This window comes from Ahaetulla prasina, chromosome 3, assembly GCF_028640845.1.
Source record: "Ahaetulla prasina isolate Xishuangbanna chromosome 3, ASM2864084v1, whole genome shotgun sequence".
NCBI classification, from domain to species: domain Eukaryota; kingdom Metazoa; phylum Chordata; class Lepidosauria; order Squamata; family Colubridae; genus Ahaetulla; species Ahaetulla prasina.
This window is the reverse complement of record NC_080541.1, coordinates 203,608,469-203,627,359: the sequence shown is the minus strand read 5'-3', so window position 1 is coordinate 203,627,359 and position 18,891 is coordinate 203,608,469. Positions and strand designations below refer to the sequence as shown.

Sequence of the window (18,891 nt, the reverse complement as noted above, 5' to 3'; positions counted from 1 at the left end):
TGGGGGCAGTAGCCCTGGTTTCTTAGAAGGTATTCTTTCTTCTCTGAATGAATGACTGCAATGCTATGTCGTAACGCATAAGCCACTACTCTGATCCAGACAGACTGCAGCTGTTTTGCAGCCATGGATGAACAAGAAAGAGATTGGGGGTGGGGCGGAAAAAGTTGATGAATGGGGCATTACCCTTATTCCTGAGGGAATCTGGTAGTTTGCCAAGTTAAAAATCAGTTATTTCAAAGCTCTGCAAAAGCCAGACAAAGCATGAAAGTGCACCCCTGCGGAGGAAATAGATGTACAATAAAATAGCTGTAATTCTTGCCATTTGTGTATGTCACTTGCTTATCCAAACCATGCCTCCAGTTACAGTGAATTTGACTCTACAATTTCAACATGTTTTAGGAACGGCTGACTCATCTAAGCCACAGGTAGTCTGTTTCAGGGGAAAAACCCCCAAAAAGAAATAAATAACATTTTAAAATTCATTTAGGGGAATAAAAAAAGAAAGGCTATAAAAACTCATTGCAGGATTTCTCAGTAGTTAGTGCAGCTGAATATAATTCCTGCATGTTGAAATTACTGTCTAAACAGGATGAGATTCAATAGTTGTAGAAAGACAACTGGAATATCTGAAAGGCACTGGAATGGAAAAAATTGATCAGAGTTTACAAATAGGTAAGATATAGTTTTCTGATGGTTATGGATGACCAGTAAAGAATACCAGTCTCTACCAGATGTCTATGGAGATTCTCAGTCATTCGGGTCATGGTTGTCCCAAAGGTGCTTTTTCAAAAAGCAACTGGACTTTCTTTGTTTTGCTTGAAGTTTAAAACAGTCCTCTTTAATAATTCAAACAATGCAGTTAAAAAAGGAACAGTGATAGATGCAAGCATTTGGTATTGACTCGTCAGTACCAAACATACAATAACATGGTTAAAAATGACATAGAACGTAGAGTCCAGTGAGAGTGTTAATTAAACGTGATGTATGCGGAAACCAGCCCATGACAAACCTTATGCCCTTACAATTGTTTCTGTACAAATGCTTTGCTTGAAGTGTTTGCTTCTCATCCAAGAAGCTTCTTCAGTTCTTCTTATCCATAGTGAAATTCTGGAACAAAGGAAATAAATAAAAGATAAGTTAGGTTGCTGACCTGACAATACTCTTTATTGTAATTTGACAATATTTTTATTATTTAACTTTATTTATTGAATAAATGACATGAATTTCTGCATTCCAATAGAAGAGAATATATGTAGTTCAGGATTGAACTATGGAGTCTTGGGCCATCTGAATTTAGTTGTTCATTTGCAGACCTTACATTATCCAATTAGATAACATCATCAGTGTGAGTAATTATGGAGTTTGCCCCCTGTTTATATACACCAGCTTACCGTGGCGTTTTGATGGGATTTTGTCCTAATCAAGGAACAAATAGTAATATTTTGCAGTCCAGGTTTAGGAATTCAGTCCAAATTATAATTTTAAAGAAAGCAGAACATGCAAATGAGATTTTAATAATACAAACTGGTACATTTTTTTTCCTATCTTGCATCCATATGTTCGTAGACTGCAGCCTCTGGCATGCTATTCAGAAGCCAAGTGTTAATCAAGGATTAATTGCAGAAATAGTCTTGATGATCTGTAAGGTGATTGTAGAAGTGTCAGTACTTTATTACACAGACAACTTTAGAGTCAAAGTTATAAGTGACTGAGAGATATGCCTTTCTTTATGCACGTATTGTGTAAATCTGTAACCATAATATGTTTATACATTTTAAATAAAAAGTTAACACATTCAATTTAGATAGGATGCATTTTGTGTAAAATTTGCAGAGTTTTATTTTAAGTATGATAATTAGGAGAAAAAGCTAGAGGCTCATACACAGATGTCACTATTCAAAGATCATGCATGCACAAACTCAGGAAAGGCTCATAGAATGCTGCTTTGTCGGACTGTTCAAACACATTAGGAAGGCTTCTTGAAGTAGACCAGGTGAACAAAAAATGATTGGCTAAGAGTCACTCTGGACATTTTGTGAAGGGGGCAGGAATTTGAACATCAGCATCCTAACCACCATGTGCCTTCCATGTGAATACGCTTTGCTTCACCTGGTAGAGAGAAAAATGCCTTAGGTGATGTCACATCGTGCACATTTATTTTTTGCCTACAGAAAATAGGAAACTAGTTTCGTTCATTAAACTACATTTTTTCTTTCCAGTGAGCTTGTTTCTTGGTTGAAAGAAATTGGGGAGATAAGCAAACCAGAAGAAGGGGTCAATCTGGGACAAGCTCTATTGGAGAATGGCATCATCCATCATGGTGAGTATTTTGTATTTTAGCATAAAAGTACATCAGATGTAATGTAAGTTTAATGTAAGTTAAAAGAAGCGTAAAAGAAGACAAATACATACTAAAGCTAATCTTTCAATCAGAACTTTGGGACTCCCTAATTGGAGGAGCTTATTTTAACATTTTTATAGATTGCTTTTCATATACTATAGTTCCAGAAATAATATAAAACTATAAATTTGTGGCCAATATAAATACATGTGTATTTGAAAGAGTTCCTAAAACAACCCAGGGCCAGTTATGCCACAAAAAGGTTGAGGTAAAAATTTCCCCTGTACAGTCGTGTCCAATTCTAGGGGGTGGTGCTCATCTCCACTTCTTAGTCAAGGGAGTCAGCATTGCCCAAAGACATTTCTGTGATCATGTGGCCAGCATGATTATATGCCAAAGTACACAGAACATTGTTAAATTCCCACCAAAGTGGTGCTTATTTATTTACTTGCATTTGCCTGTTTTTGAACTGCTCATTGGGCAGGAGCTGAGGCAAGTAATGGGAGTTCACCCCGTTGTGCAGGTCTCAGGGCTCGAACCTGGGCTATCAGCTGACAAGCTCAGTGTCTTTAACTGCTGAGCCATCGTGCCCCTAAATTTGCAATGGTTAAATAAATTCCAATGGGGAGGATATTACAAGACTCATCTCTATGTTTCTAAACTGGAAACCAAGATGAAGAGAGTGGGAGGTTTACACTTTTGCAATGATGATTCACTATTAGTGGCTCGTAAAGTTAAAAATATATATTTTTATGGAAAGTATTGAAGTATCAATACCAATCCTGCTCAGAGTGGTTCTATGAGGGAAATGGCCAGTGTCTAAATATGATAAATAAGTAAATAAATAAAAAATATTATTTCTAATACTTTACTGTAATTTAAAGTAAACTGTAATTTAAGATAAACTTTAAGGTTGAACCTCTCTTTTAGATTGCAAAATAGAACAATGCATTTGGCACTGTAATTCTTTATGCATATACCAAAAAAAAAGCAGACTAAATATGTATATATATCTAATCTGAAGAAATGCAGTAGAAGTTACTTCCAGGTAAGCAGTTGTGATAATCTCTTCAAGTCTAATTTGTGTGATATTGAATCAAACATTTGCTTCCCAAGTGGTAACCTTTAACCAGTGGACAAGCATGTGGCAAACTGAGGGACAACAATATTTGTGCTTGTGACAAAATGCTAATAAATGTGCTGAAATGTAACAGTGCGTCATCCAAGATGACTTCAGTCTAATTTAGTATTGCCCAAAGCTTATGTGGATCAATCAAAGTCTTTTTTGCGATTACTCTCATATTTTGACATGGGGATCTCAAAAAAAAAAAAAAATCAGTCTCACTGATCTCTTCATACATTACGTTTTGCATAGAGTGGTAAAATTTTATGGCAAAGGTAAAATAATAGTACATTTTTCCCTTTGTTTCCTGTGCTGATCAACCATTGTAATAAATTGCTCACATCTTGTGGGTTGCACTTTTTTAGATCTAAGAAGCAGATGTTTACATACACATCAAGATGTGTCATTAAGCAAATGAATATGTTGAACAGATGCATTTGTTCACAAAGCCATAATTTGTTTTTCCTCTCAGAATGCCCAGGGGTAGCATAATCAAAATCTGTTTCTAGTGTGTGAAGTAACTCTCCAGCGGTTTGCTGGATCGATATTCTCCTTCAACAATGAGACCCAGGACTGGTTTTTTTCCTGCTGCTTCCCAATAACAGTATCAGTTTCTTACTTAAGCAGTAGGGTTTCCTGCTGCACCCTTCAGGTGGTTCAAAGCTGGAAAATTAACTTCAAATTAAGGAGGCATTTTCTTCCTAAGGAATTTGAATTATCTTAATTCCTATGCAAACACCCTGAAACAAATTTAAAGGGGGAGTTCTTCTATTAAATTTCACTGACATTTTTGATAACCTCTGTGTATTAGTACACCAGAAATGTTTTTTCTAACAGTAGACAGTAGTACAGTTTTTCCCCAAACGCCATCACTCTGCTAAATAAATAATTCCCTCAACACTGTCAAACTATTCACTAAGTCTGTATTATTATTATTAATCTTCTCATCATTCCTATCACCCATCTCTTCCCACTTATGACTGTAACTTGTTGCTGTATCCTTACAATTTATATTGATTATTTCCTAGTATGATTCAATTGCTTATTTTACCCTATGACCATCATTAAGTGTTGTACCTTATGATTCTTGATGAATGTATATTTTCTTTTTATGTACACTGAGAGCATATGCACCAAAGACAAATTCCTCACGTGTCCAATCACACTTAGCCAATAAAGAATTCTATTCTATTCTATTCTATTCTATTCTATTCTATTCTATTCTATTCTATTCTATTCTATTCTATTCTATTCTATTCTATTCTAAGATACTTTCATAAATTAAAATCCTGAGAAGATCTATTTGTTCAGTCCTGGAACAGACAGCATCAGTTTTTGAGTGTTTAGTGCATTCAATTTTCAAGTATGCTCTGATGAAATATTGAGCGCAGAAAATAATTAGAATCTAACCTTTCTTTTAGGCAATGTAATAGGAAAAAAGACATTATAGCTGTAATTATGTAATTACATAAAGATATACCATTGAATAATCTCCTGCTATCGCAGACACTTGGCATGACAATATTAACAAAGTTGTTGCTTCGTTGATACAATACATCTTCATATTATATGTAATTGTCATAATAATGAAGAACTATTTAACTGATGATCTCTGCCAGCCCTTCATGGAAAGGCACCTCTCAAGCTAATTCAATGCCATTTTAAAGAGTCTAAAAGATACTGCAATATCGCAGAAGCTATTATTTGTCAGTGTAGGCTGATATTGTTGATAGAAGCTCTCCAGAGTTCCCAGCATTGAAAAATCCAGTGTCTTCTGCAGCAAACAGTGAAGCAAAAACTCAATATATACAACTGCCATTACACCATGAGCATAATTTATAGCATTTGCATGATTACATTATCATATGAATATTGTCATCATTCCTATCACCCATCTCTTCCCACTTATGACTGTAACTTGTTGCTGTATCCTTATGATTTATATTGATTTGTTTCCTAGTATGATTCAATTGCTTATTTGTACCTTATGACTACCATTAAGTGTTGTACCTTATGATTCTTGATGAATGTATATTTTCTTTTTATGTACACTGAGAGCATATGACAAATTCCTTGTGTGTCCAATCACACTTGGCCAATAAAGAATTCTATTCTATTCTAAGATACTTTCATAAATTAAAATCCTGAGAAGATCTATTTGTTCAGTCCTGGAACAGACAGCATCAGTTTTTGAGTGTTTAGTGCATTCAATTTTCAAGTATGCTCTGATGAAATATTGAGCGCAGAAAATAATTAGAATCTAACCTTTCTTTTAGGCAATGTAATAGGAAAAAAGACATTATAGCTGTAATTATGTAATTACATAAAGATATACCATTGAATAATCTCCTGCTATCGCAGACACTTGGCATGACAATATTAACAAAGTTGTTGCTTCGTTGATACAATACATCTTCATATTATATGTAATTGTCATAATAATGAAGAACTATTTAACTGATGATCTCTGCCAGCCCTTCATGGAAAGGCACCTCTCAAGCTAATTCAATGCCATTTTAAAGAGTCTAAAAGATACTGCAATATCGCAGAAGCTATTATTTGTCAGTGTAGGCTGATATTGTTGATAGAAGCTCTCCAGAGTTCCCAGCATTGAAAAATCCAGTGTCTTCTGCAGCAAACAGTGAAGCAAAAACTCAATATATACAACTGCCATTACACCATGAGCATAATTTATAGCATTTGCATGATTACATTATCATATGAATATTGTCATTTTCCCCTGCTTGCCCTCTGGTATAGATTTCCATGGCAAAGTCTTCCTCATACTTTATACCTCTGATTGTTTTCTAAGTGAAAATTGCAGAGTTTGGATCTGAATCCTTTCACACATAAACCGTGTGCTTTACCACTAAGCTGCGATCCCATTGCTATTAGTTATTGGATTATATCCAGTAATAGCTTCACCTTAATGCAAAAGTACATTGTCTGATCCCCCAGGGCAATCTAGTGTCAAGCCCACTAAGTAGATCAGAACAGGAAATCAACTCCTCATAAAGGCTAAAACTGCTTTTATTGAGATTAGCTATAACAGAATTTTGCAGGTCTGGCAATGCTGTATCTCCTCCTCCTCCTTATACTTCAGTGAATTAGGAAGGCATCTGCCATTGTAATTTAGGTTATCTTGATCTGGATTTTAAAAATATTCCAGCCCTTTTTGCCTTAGTAATGATTCCCATATTTCCATCAATGTCAACCTCCTTACTTTCTACACTTGGGAAACTTTGGCTGTAGTGTCCAGTTGGATGTTTGTGTTGTTTCTAAATTGTGACATGTAATATGAGAGAAAAGCAGAAAAGTAAATTGTTAAATATATGAATGGAGAGCAATTTTATTATTACTTTACACATTACTAATATCATTTTATCTTGGCTACAGAAAATTTTGCAAGTATACTTCTAATACTATTCCCCAAGGATGTGAACAGTGGGTGTAGATGCAATGATCTGTACAAGCAGAAATATGTTTTGCTAAGAAAGAACTGCCATTTAATGCAATCTTTTTTGTTTGTGTATAGGTGGTCCTCATTTAATGATCACCCATTCAGCGTCGAATCAAACTTGTGATGTCACTGAATGAGTGGTATTTATGACCAGTCCTTTAAGTTTTAGCCTGCACAATATCCGCACAGTCATGTAATTATGATGCAAGCACTTGATAACTAGCCTGGATTTCTGACTGTTGCAGTGTCCCATAGTTACATAGTCATAATTTGTGATCTTTCTTGCTAACACCCCAGAAGCAAAGTCAGTGGGAAACTGGCAGGAAGTCAAAATTGCAATCCGTGGGATATGCAATCCCTTGCTTAATTACTCATGCAGTCCTCACTTAACAATGGCAAACAGGGGCTCCAAGTACTGCCACTGCTAAGCAACGTGGTTATGTAGTGTCACATGTTACGACCACACCACTTAGTGGTGGAAATTCCAGTCCCTATTACCATTGTAAATTGAGAATTCCTGTATTATTTTATAGCAACCAAATCTTCTTCAACAAATCATGGGTTTGGAGGACTTCATGCTAGAGAATGGAAAACAAAAGTTGTTTATTATTCTTGATGGTTCAGTTTCAGATAAGCACCACTTCAAAAACGAGCAGGTGATGTACAGATTTCGTTATGATGATGGGACATATAAGCCACGGAGTGAATTAGAAGACATCATGTCTAAGGTATTTTTGGTTTTGCTGCTAAAGCTGTGGGAAAAGCATGCATTATCTTAATAACATCAGAGACTTCAGCTTTCTAGAACTTATTTTACATTGTTGATAATATTTTCTTTGTCTGTTATATTGTAAAGAATCATTTTCTTTATCACCACACCAATATTTTCAAACTGCATTTTCTGTAGAAATATGGGGTATGTAAGATATTATCAGCCAGATGTTTCAACTGGATTTAGCATTTTTATCCACCTATGGTCCTTCCCCATGACCTGTGATATGCAGATGTTGTTTGATGGCGTTAAAGGTGTTTTGCAATAGACTGATGCCAGTTTTGTCAGTGTGGATGAAGTTCAAATGGAGTTCCATATATTTTGGAATTTGCACAAAATGCCTATTAGTTTTAGTACTATCTTTGCTTTCTTTTGCCATAGTCATTCTACTTCTATTTGCAGGACTTTATTTTTGTGATTATTACTATTATTATAATTGATGAGGAAATAGCACCTTTCACAGCCAAATAGATTTCATTGTCTATTCAAGTACAGTTGAGTGGAAGACCAGACATAATTAACTTAGTTTCAATTGTGAGAATTAAAATAGTAGCTTTAAAATATTCTAGTTCCAAGAAATTTTGGGAAACTGTGAAATCAGTAAAACATTTTTTACTTAAGTTTTTCTATTTTATTTTAAGTATGATAATTAGGAGAAAAAGCTAGAGGCTCATACACAGATGTCACTATTCAAAGATCATGCATGCACAAACTCAGGAAAGGCTCATAGAATGCTGCTTTGTCGGACTGTTCAAACACATTAGGAAGGCTTCTTGAAGTAGACCAGGTGAACAAAAAATGATTGGCTAAGAGTCACTCTGGACATTTTGTGAAGGGGCAGGAATTTGAATTATCTTAATAACATCAGAGACTTCAGCTTTCTAGAACTTATTTTACATTGTTGATAATATTTTCTTTTTATGTACACTGAGAGCATATGCACCAAAGACAAATTCCTCACGTGTCCAATCACACTTAGCCAATAAAGAATTCTATTCTATTCTATTCTATTCTATTCTATTCTATTCTATTCTAAGATACTTTCATAAATTAAAATCCTGAGAAGATCTATTTGTTCAGTCCTGGAACAGACAGCATCAGTGGGAGGGGCAGAGATTTCTTCCTCGGGTCCTTCTAGAGTCCTTGAGAAACTGATATCATACAAGGTTAATAAATTATACTCCTCCTCCTTATACTTCAGTGAATTAGGAAGGCATCTGCCATTGTAATTTAGGTTATCTTGATCTGGATTTTAAAATATTCCAGCCCTTTTGCCTTAGTAATGATTCCACATATTTCCATCAATGTCAACCTCCTTACTTTCTACACTTGGGAAACTTTGGCTGTAGTGTCCAGTTGGATGTTTGTGTTGTTTCTAAATTGTGACATGTAATATGAGAGAAAAGCAGAAAAGTAAATTGTTAAATATATGAATGGAGAGCAATTTTATTATTACTTTATATTCATTTATTTTAAGTATAGATTTTAGATTTTTAAACAAATATGTTTAGAGCTTTTATATCTTTCAAGTTATTCAAATTATCCCTCAGCAGGTATATAATGGCATCCAATTCCAATATCATGTTGGGGCTTTTGAGCAAGGGAGGAGGCGTGGAGGAAGAGGAGGCGGCGTGGAGGGTGTGGTGGTGGTAAAGCGGCCAGGAGAAAGGTTTCGCTCTTTTCGAGAGGTCCTCTTGGAAGGCTGCCTTGGAAAGGGAAAGTGGGGAGGGGGCAGAGATTTCTCCCTCAAAGGTCCCCTTGGAAGGCTGCCTTGGAAAGGGAAAGTGGGGAGGGGCAGAGATTTCTTCCTCGGGTCCTTCTAGAGTCCTTGAGAAACTGATATCATACAAGGTTAATAAATTATACTCCTCCTCCTCCTCCTCATTGATGAGTTTTCATCCTGAAATTGATTGAAACATTGTACCATCATATGCTGCCATAGTATAGTGTTAACAACATCTGTAAAGATGATATATGAGCATGACACTAAGTTTTTCTATTTTATTTTAAGTATAGATTTTAGATTTTTAAACAAATATGTTTAGAGCTTTTATATCTTTCAAGTTATTCAAATTATCCCTCAGCAGGTATATAATGGCATCCAATTCCAATATCATGTTGGGGCTTTTGAGCAAGGGAGGAGGCGTGAGCACCGCCTTTCGCTGGCATTCCGGGATTTCCCTTTGTTTAGAGCTTTTATATCTTTCAAGTTATTCAAATTATCCCTCAGCAGGTATATAATGGCATCCAATTCCAATATCATGTTGGGGCTTTTGAGCAAGGGAGGAGGCGTGAGCACCGCCTTTCGCTGGCATTCCGGGATTTCCCTTTGTTTAGAGCTTTTATATCTTTCAAGTTATTCAAATTATCCCTCAGCAGGTATATAATGGCATCCAATTCCAATATCATGTTGGGGCTTTTGAGCAAGGGAGGAGGAACGCGAGCACCGCCTTTCGCGCTGGCATTCCGGGATTTCCCTTTGTTTAGAGCTGGGAATCCTCCTTCCCCCTTTTGCACTCCCTCCCTCCCTCCCTCTCTCTCTCTCTCTCTCTCTCTCACACACACACACACACACACACACACACACACTTCTAAAGTCAATTGGCACAATGAAAGGCAAAGACCACAATTGTTTTAAGAAAGAAGCTTTAGCAGGGAGGGGGGGATGGGAGGGTGTTTTAAGTTTTGGCAAACAGCCAGGCCAACTGTATTGGAGAAGGTCACACAACTGGCCTTAACATTTTAGCTGCTGTCTTTTTCCTCACACTTGGGTTTAATGATATTAGAGACCCTTATTGCCCTGCCAAAAAAAAAAAGCAGACTAAATATGTATATATATCTAATCTGAAGAAATGCAGTAGAAGTTACTTCCAGGTAAGCACACACACAAAAGGCCTTTCCACGCTCACTCCTCTTGCACGCCTCAACCCCCACAGCCGGCAGCTCCGCTTCCTCCCACCTTCCTCCTTGCCAAAGTCCGCGCTGGCTCGCTCGCTCGCTCGCTCGCTCGCTCCCAGCGCGGAGATCGAGGACGGAGGCCAGCTCGAAGAGGAAAGGGAGGCGAGTGGGTGGGTGGCTGGGGCGAGACCCCACCACAAACACACACACACGCTCATCTCCACTTCTTAGTCAAGGGAGTCAGCATTGCCCAAAGACATTTCTGTGATCATGTGGCCAGCATGATTATATGCCAAAGTACACAGAACATTGTTAAATTCCCACCAAAGTGGTGCTTATTTATTTACTTGCATTTGCCTGTTTTGAACTGCTCATTGGGCGGGGAGCTGAGGCAAGTAATGGGAGTTCACCCGTTGTGCAGGTCTCAGGGCTCGAACCTGGGCTATCAGCTGACAAGCTCAGTGTCTTTAACTGCTGAGCCATCGTGCCCCTAAATTTGCAATGGTTAATAAATTATACTCCTCCTCCTCATTGATGAGTTTTCATCCTGAAATTGATTGAAACATTGTACCATCATATGCTGCCATAGTATAGTGTTAACAACATCTGTAAAGATGATATATGAGCATGACACTAAGTTTTTCTATTTTATTTTAACTCAGAGGATGAACTGTTATAGTATAATTTTCTAAAGATAACTTATCCCTAGCTGTGTTTCTTGAAAGGCATTCTAATAATTATTCTTAAAAATGTAGCCTAAGATTCTCTTAGAAGGAAGAACAAATATGCAGTTTAGAATTATGTCAATGAGCGAGCGAACTGGAAAAATAATTTTAGCTTAATGTTTAATCATACGTTTCTAATTCAAATATCATTTTATGTTTTAACACAATCTTCTCTTTTTGATATACTGAAATATCATTGGATGATTTTCTGTTTTAGCTTTCAGATGATCACTACTGGTTAAATAACAGACTACTATATGTTTCAGAATAAACCACTGGTTACACAAAGTAATGAAGTCTGTTTAAAAAGGGGATTGGAATCCCAATTTCTGAAGCTGACCCCTAGCTTCTCAATTTTCCTAAAATGCAGTAACTTAAATGACCATTCCTTGTCATGTTAGTACATTTTGGTGCATAGAAGCATCTGATAAACCATAGTTCTGTTTAATTGAAAATTAAGGACAACAGAACTCTTATAGGACAACAGAACTCTTATAGGACAACAGAACTCTTATAGGACAACAGAACTCTTATAGGACAACAGAACTCTTATGAAAAGGGAAGTGATGCTTTAAATGTGTAAATGAATGTGTGTGTGTGTGCGTGTGTGCGCCTGTGTGCCCTAGGGAGGAAGCGGAGCTGCCGGCTGTGGGGGTTGAGGCGTGCAAGAGGCGCGCCTCTTGCACGCCTCAAAACACACACACACACGCACCGCTCGCTGGGAAAAAAAGGATGGATGGATGGATGGAAGTAAGGAAGGAAGGATGGATTGATGGATGGAGGCGACCGCTTTGAGCGCAACCCTTCTCCCGCAACTAAGGGGGTCAATGTTTTCCCCAATCCTAGGGTGTGGGAAACAGTCATTCTTTCTTCCCCTAGTCTCTCCGAGATCGCACTGCAGCGCCCATCATCCCCAGCCGGCAATCTGAGCTCGTGCCATCGATGTGGTCCTTGAACTTCCCCTCCTAGGATGGCGGCGTGGAGGGTGTGGTGGTGGTAAAGCGGCCAGGAGAAAGCTTTCGCTCTTTTGAGAGGTCCTCTTGGAAGGCTGCCTTGGAAAGGGAAAGTGGGGAGGGGCAGAGATTTCTCCTCAAGGTCCCCTTGGAAGGCTGGGTTGGAAAGGGAAAGTGGGGAGGGGCAGAGATTTCTTCCTCGGGTCCTTCTAGAGTCCTTGAGAAACTGATATCATACAAGGTTAATAAATTATACTCCTCCTCCTCATTGATGAGTTTTCATCCTGAAATTGATTGAAACATTGTACCATCATATGCTGCCATAGTATAGTGTTAACAACATCTGTAAAGATGATATATGAGCATGACACTAAGTTTTTCTATATTTCCCCTTTATTGAAAAACTTCCATCATGCTTCTTTCTGAAAACAAAGGTCATTATAATATACCTCATTATATATTTGATTTGATGATATTTCAGTTAATAAATACCATTTAAGGTGTTAAGCTTCTTTTCTTTTTCAGCAGCAAAGAGAATTACAACTTTAAAGAACTTTATTACTTTATATTCATTTTATTTTAAGTATAGATTTTAGATTTTTAAACAAATATGTTTAGAGCTTTTATATCTTTCAAGTTATTCAAATTATCCCTCAAGGTATATAATGGCATCCAATTCCAATATCATGTTGGGGCTTTTGAGCAAGGGAGGAGGAACGTGAGCACCGCCTTTCGCGCTGGCATTCCGGGATTTCCCTTTGTTTAGAGCTGGGAATCCTCCTTCCCCCTTTTGCACTCCCTCCCTCCCTCCCTCTCTCTCTCTCTCTCTCTCTCTCTCTCTCTCTCACACACACACACACACACACACACACACACACAGACTTCTAAAGTCGATTGGCACAATGAAAGGCAAAGACCACAATTGTTTTAAGAAAGAAGCTTTAGCAGGGAGGGGGGATGGGAGGGTGTTTTAAGTTTTGGCAAACAGCCAGGCCAACTGTATTGGAGAAGGTCACACAACTGGCCTTAACATTTTAGCTGCTGTCTTTTTCCTCACACTTGGGTTTAATGATATTAGAGACCCTTATTGCCCTGCCAAAAAAAAAAAAAAAAGCCACCCCAACGTCTATGAAAATTAACCTTCTCTGCCAAGAGACACTGTGCAGGGTATTTTCACTATTGGTGTGCATACAGGCTTAGATTTGTGCTGGGTTCTTAGTGCTTAGAGCACTGACCTTCAGAGGCACCCTGGTCCCTTGGAAGCTAAAGGAGGACTCATTTTCATGCTTGCAGTTGTATTGTCAATTTCTGTGAGACAATGTTGTTGAAGTAACTCACTCACTCATTCATTCATTCATTCATTCCTTGTGTGTCCAATCACACTTAGCCAATAAAAATTCTATTCTATTCTATTCTATTCATTCATTCATTCATTCATTTTATTTTGTCAAATACATATTAAATAATTATATAAATATAAGCATGAATTGAATACATAAAAGGAATACAACTAAAGGGAACATTAGGACAGGGACGGTAGGCACGCTGGTGCTCTTATGCACGCCCCTTACAGACCTCTTAGGAATGGGGTGAGGTCAATACTAGATAGTCTTTGGTTAAGGCTTTGGGGATTTTGGGAAGAGACCACAGAGTCAGGTAGCACATTCCAGGCATTAACAACTCTGTTACTGAAGTCACATTTTCTGCAATCTAGATTGGAGAGGTTCACTTTTAAGTTTGAATCTATTGTGTTCTCGTGTATTGTTGTGGTTGAAGCTGAAGTAGTCATTGATAGGAAGTACATTGTAGCTAGCAGATAATTTTATGAGCTATGCTCAGGTCATACTAAAGGCGGCGTAGTTCTAAATTTTCTAAAGCTGGGAATCCTCCTTCCCCCTTTTGCACTTTTATTGTTTTTCGTTCAAATAAATATTCATGTTATTTTACTTGGCTCTATCTTTATTTTTTACATTGACCAGTAGCTGCCTCATTTCCCACCCTCGGCTTATACTCGAGTCAATAGTTTTTCCCAGTTTTTGTGGTAAAATTAGGTGCCTCGGCTTATATTCGGATCGGCTTATACTCGAGTATATACGGTATGCTCTGATGAAATATTGAGCGCAGAAAATAATTAGAATCTAACCTTTCTTTTAGGCAATGTAATAGGAAAAAAGACATTATAGCTGTAATTATGTAATTACATAAAGATATACCATTGAATAATCTCCTGCTATCGCAGACACTTGGCATGACAATATTAACAAAGTTGTTGCTTCGTTGATACAATACATCTTCATATTATATGTAATTGTCATAATAATGAAGAACTATTTAACTGATGATCTCTGCCAGCCCTTCATGGAAAGGCACCTCTCAAGCTAATTCAATGCCATTTTAAAGAGTCTAAAAGATACTGCAATATCGCAGAAGCTATTATTTGTCAGTGTAGGCTGATATTGTTGATAGAAGCTCTCCAGAGTTCCCAGCATTGAAAAATCCAGTGTCTTCTGCAGCAAACAGTGAAGCAAAAACTCAATATATACAACTGCCATTACACCATGAGCATAATTTATAGCATTTGCATGATTACATTATCATATGAATATTGTCATTTTCCCTGCTTGCCCTCTGGTATAGATTTCCATGGCAAAGTCTTCCTCATACTTTATACCTCTGATTGTTTTCTAAGTGAAAATTGCAGAGTTTGGATCTGAATCCTTTCACACATAAACCGTGTGCTTTACCACTAAGCTGCGATCCCATTGCTATTAGTTATTGGATTATATCCAGTAATAGCTTCACCTTAATGCAAAAGTACATTGTCTGATCCCCCAGGGCAATCTAGTGTCAAGCCCACTAAGTAGATCAGAACAGGAAATCAACTCCTCATAAAGGCTAAAACTGCTTTTATTGAGATTAGCTATAACAGAATTTTGCAGGTCTGGCAATGCTGTATCTCCTCCTCCTCCTTATACTTCAGTGAATTAGGAAGGCATCTGCCATTGTAATTTAGGTTATCTTGATCTGGATTTTAAAAATATTCCAGCCCTTTTTGCCTTAGTAATGATTCCCACATATTTCCATCAATGTCAACCTCCTTACTTTCTACACTTGGGAAACTTTGGCTGTAGTGTCCAGTTGGATGTTTGTGTTGTTTCTAAATTGTGACATGTAATATGAGAGAAAAAGCAGAAAAGTAAATTGTTAAATATATGAATGGAGAGCAATTTTATTATTACTTTACACATTACTAATATCATTTTTATCTTGGCTACAGAAAATTTTGCAAGTATACTTCTAATACTATTCCTCAAGGATGTGAACAGTGGGTGTAGATGCAATGATCTGTACAAGCAGAAATATGTTTTGCTAAGAAAGAACTGCCATTTAATGCAATCTTTTTTGTTTGTGTATAGGTGGTCCTCATTTAATGATCACCCATTCAGCGTCGAATCAAACTTGTGATGTCACTGAATGAGTGGTATTTATGACCAGTCCTTTAAGTTTTAGCCTGCACAATATCCGCACAGTCATGTAATTATGATGCAAGCACTTGATAACTAGCCTGGATTTCTGACTGTTGCAGTGTCCCATAGTTACATAGTCATAATTTGTGATCTTTCTTGCTAACACCCCAGAAGCAAAGTCAGTGGGGAAACTGGCAGGAAGTCAAAAATTGCAATCCGTGGGATATGCAATCCCCTTGCTTAATTACTCATGCAGTCCTCACTTAACAATGGCAAACAGGGGCTCCAAGTACTGCCACTGCTAAGCAACGTGGTTATGTAGTGTCACATGTTACGACCACACCACTTAGTGGTGGAAATTCCAGTCCCTATTACCATTGTAAATTGAGAATTCCTGTATTATTTTATAGCAACCAAATCTTCTTCAACAAATCATGGGTTTGGAGGACTTCATGCTAGAGAATGGAAAACAAAAGTTGTTTATTATTCTTGATGGTTCAGTTTCAGATAAGCACCACTTCAAAAACGAGCAGGTGATGTACAGATTTCGTTATGATGATGGGACATATAAGCCACGGAGTGAATTAGAAGACATCATGTCTAAGGTATTTTTGGTTTTGCTGCTAAAGCTGTGGGAAAAGCATGCATTATCTTAATAACATCAGAGATTTCAGCTTTCTAGAACTTATTTTACATTGTTGATAATATTTTCTTTGTCTGTTATATTGTAAAGAATCATTTTCTTTATCACCACACCAATATTTTCAAACTGCATTTTCTGTAGAAATATGGGGTATGTAAGATATTATCAGCCAGATGTTTCAACTGGATTTAGCATTTTTATCCTCCTATGGTCCTTCCCATGACCTGTGATATGCAGATGTTGTTTGATGGCGTTAAAGGTGTTTTGCAATAGACTGATGCCAGTTTTGTCAGTGTGGATGAAGTTCAAATGGAGTTCCATATATTTTGGAATTTGCACAAAATGCCTATTAGTTTTAGTACTATATTTGCTTTCTTTTGCCATAGTCATTCTACTTCTATTTGTAGGACTTTATTTTTGTGATTATTACTATTATTATAATTGATGAGGAAATAGCACCTTTCACAGCCAAATAGATTTCATTGTCTATTCAAGTACAGTTGAGTGGAAGACCAGACATAATTAACTTAGTTTCAATTGTGAGAATTAAAATAGTAGCTTTAAAATATTCTAGTTCCAATAAATTTTGGGAAACTGTGAAATCAGTAAAACATTTTTTACTTAAGTTTTTCTATTTTATTTTAACTCAGAGGATGAACTGTTATAGTATAAGTCCCTCAGCAAACCTCAGAAGGTTACTCAAGCTTACTGCTGTTCTTCTGTATGTGTTTTAGATACTATTTTAACCTATATTTTAGACTGCAACCTTGTCAATTGCTTTACTTTGTAGGGTGTAAGGCTCTACTGTCGTCTGCACAGTCTGTACACACCAGTGATAAAGTAAGTCCATTATTTTAAGATCTTTATTCAGTACTATGTCTCATATCATTTAGAGTTTTCTCCCTTTTGTTACTGAACCAGAAATAAATTGCCATCTGTTTAGGATAACTTGGTATTCCTTCTTAACTATGTTTCCAGTTAATTAAGAGTGTGTGACATCCTGTTCTACTATATTGTCTCTTATAGTATAATTTTCTAAAGATAACTTATCCCTAGCTGTGTTTCTTGAAAGGCATTCTAATAATTATTCTTAAAAATGTAGCCTAAGATTCTCTTAGAAGGAAGAACAAATATGCAGTTTAGAATTATGTCAATGAGCGAGCGAACTGGAAAAATAATTTTAGCTTAATGTTTAATCATACGTTTCTAATTCAAATATCATTTTATGTTTTAACACAATCTTCTCTTTTTGATATACTGAAATATCATTGGATGATTTTCTGTTTTAGCTTTCAGATGATCACTACTGGTTAAATAACAGACTACTATATGTTTCAGAATAAACCACTGGTTACACAAAGTAATGAAGTCTGTTTAAAAAGGGGATTGGAATCCCAATTTCTGAAGCTGACCCCTAGCTTCTCAATTTTCCTAAAATGCAGTAACTTAAATGACCATTCCTTGTCATGTTAGTACATTTTGGTGCATAGAAGCATCTGATAAACCATAGTTCTGCTTAATTGAAAATTAAGGACAACAGAACTCTTATAGGACAACAGAACTCTTATGAAAAGGGAAGTGATGCTTTAAAATGTGTAAATGAATGTGTGTGTGTGTGTTGCCTATATTTGTACTTTAGCCATTCATTTAAAAAATAATTAAAAAGTCAGACAAAAAGAAATAGTCAATTAATCAAGGAAGTGAACTGATGCATGGAATTAGTGGTGGCATTTTGATGACCTCAGATTCAACAGCATTAGTGTAGGAAAACGAGTGGCAGAATCTGAGGATGGAATTAAAAGAGGGATCAGTCTTATATCCTTATGTAGCCACAAGCGAATTAAGTTCAATTTCCCTTGAATTGTTTTGACTTTTATCTAACTTCAAGCAGGTGCTAACCATTAATTGAAAAGATTCTTGTACATAGGCATGCCAATAATTAGCAATAAATCAGTTTAATTGGACTGTCACAAGTGGATCTAACAATTAGCAACCAAAACTCATGTATTATCATTGCCAGTTTTGGAAAGATGAATGGAAAATAAGGTAAAACATGATTGGGGATAATTCCAATATGATTGGTTCCCTAAAGAGATTTATAGCTTTCTGATGACACATAATAAAGGTATAGCAAACATACATAAAATTTCTGTTTCAAAGAATTGTATAATAAAATGAGAGGTGATATGTATAATACTGATGGAAATTATAATAAGACTGATGGAAATTATGATAAGATTTGAGAGATACATTCTTAAAGGAGCTTTAGGTCAAATTTGACTCCCTCTGGCTAGTTCAAAAGAACTGCCATGATTAAATTTATTGATAATATAGAAGTGTGTTATAACTTAGTAGCTACCAGATATAATATACTTGTCACTTTAAGTGGTCAGATGGAATTCTGGGAATTACAGTCCCATAATGTAGAGGAGACTAGATTTGAAAAGGCTGTATCAGCCCTTCAGGATAGATCAGATTCAGAAATCAATGTTTTGTGGCTCAGAACTAC

The 18,891-nt window shown here is 36.7% G+C and overlaps 1 protein-coding gene across 1 annotated transcript in view; it reads left to right on the top strand.

Moving 5' to 3' along the window:
- Positions 1 to 18,891, top strand: part of PREX1 (phosphatidylinositol-3,4,5-trisphosphate dependent Rac exchange factor 1) — a 265,515-nt gene that overhangs the window by 182,411 nt on the left and 64,213 nt on the right. Inside the window, exons 11-13 of the mRNA XM_058175593.1 lie at positions 2,220 to 2,320; positions 7,549 to 7,652; positions 17,173 to 17,222. Of these exons, the coding sequence (XP_058031576.1) occupies positions 2,220 to 2,320; positions 7,549 to 7,652; positions 17,173 to 17,222 (255 nt within the window). The remainder of the gene's footprint in view (positions 1 to 2,219; positions 2,321 to 7,548; positions 7,653 to 17,172; positions 17,223 to 18,891) is intronic.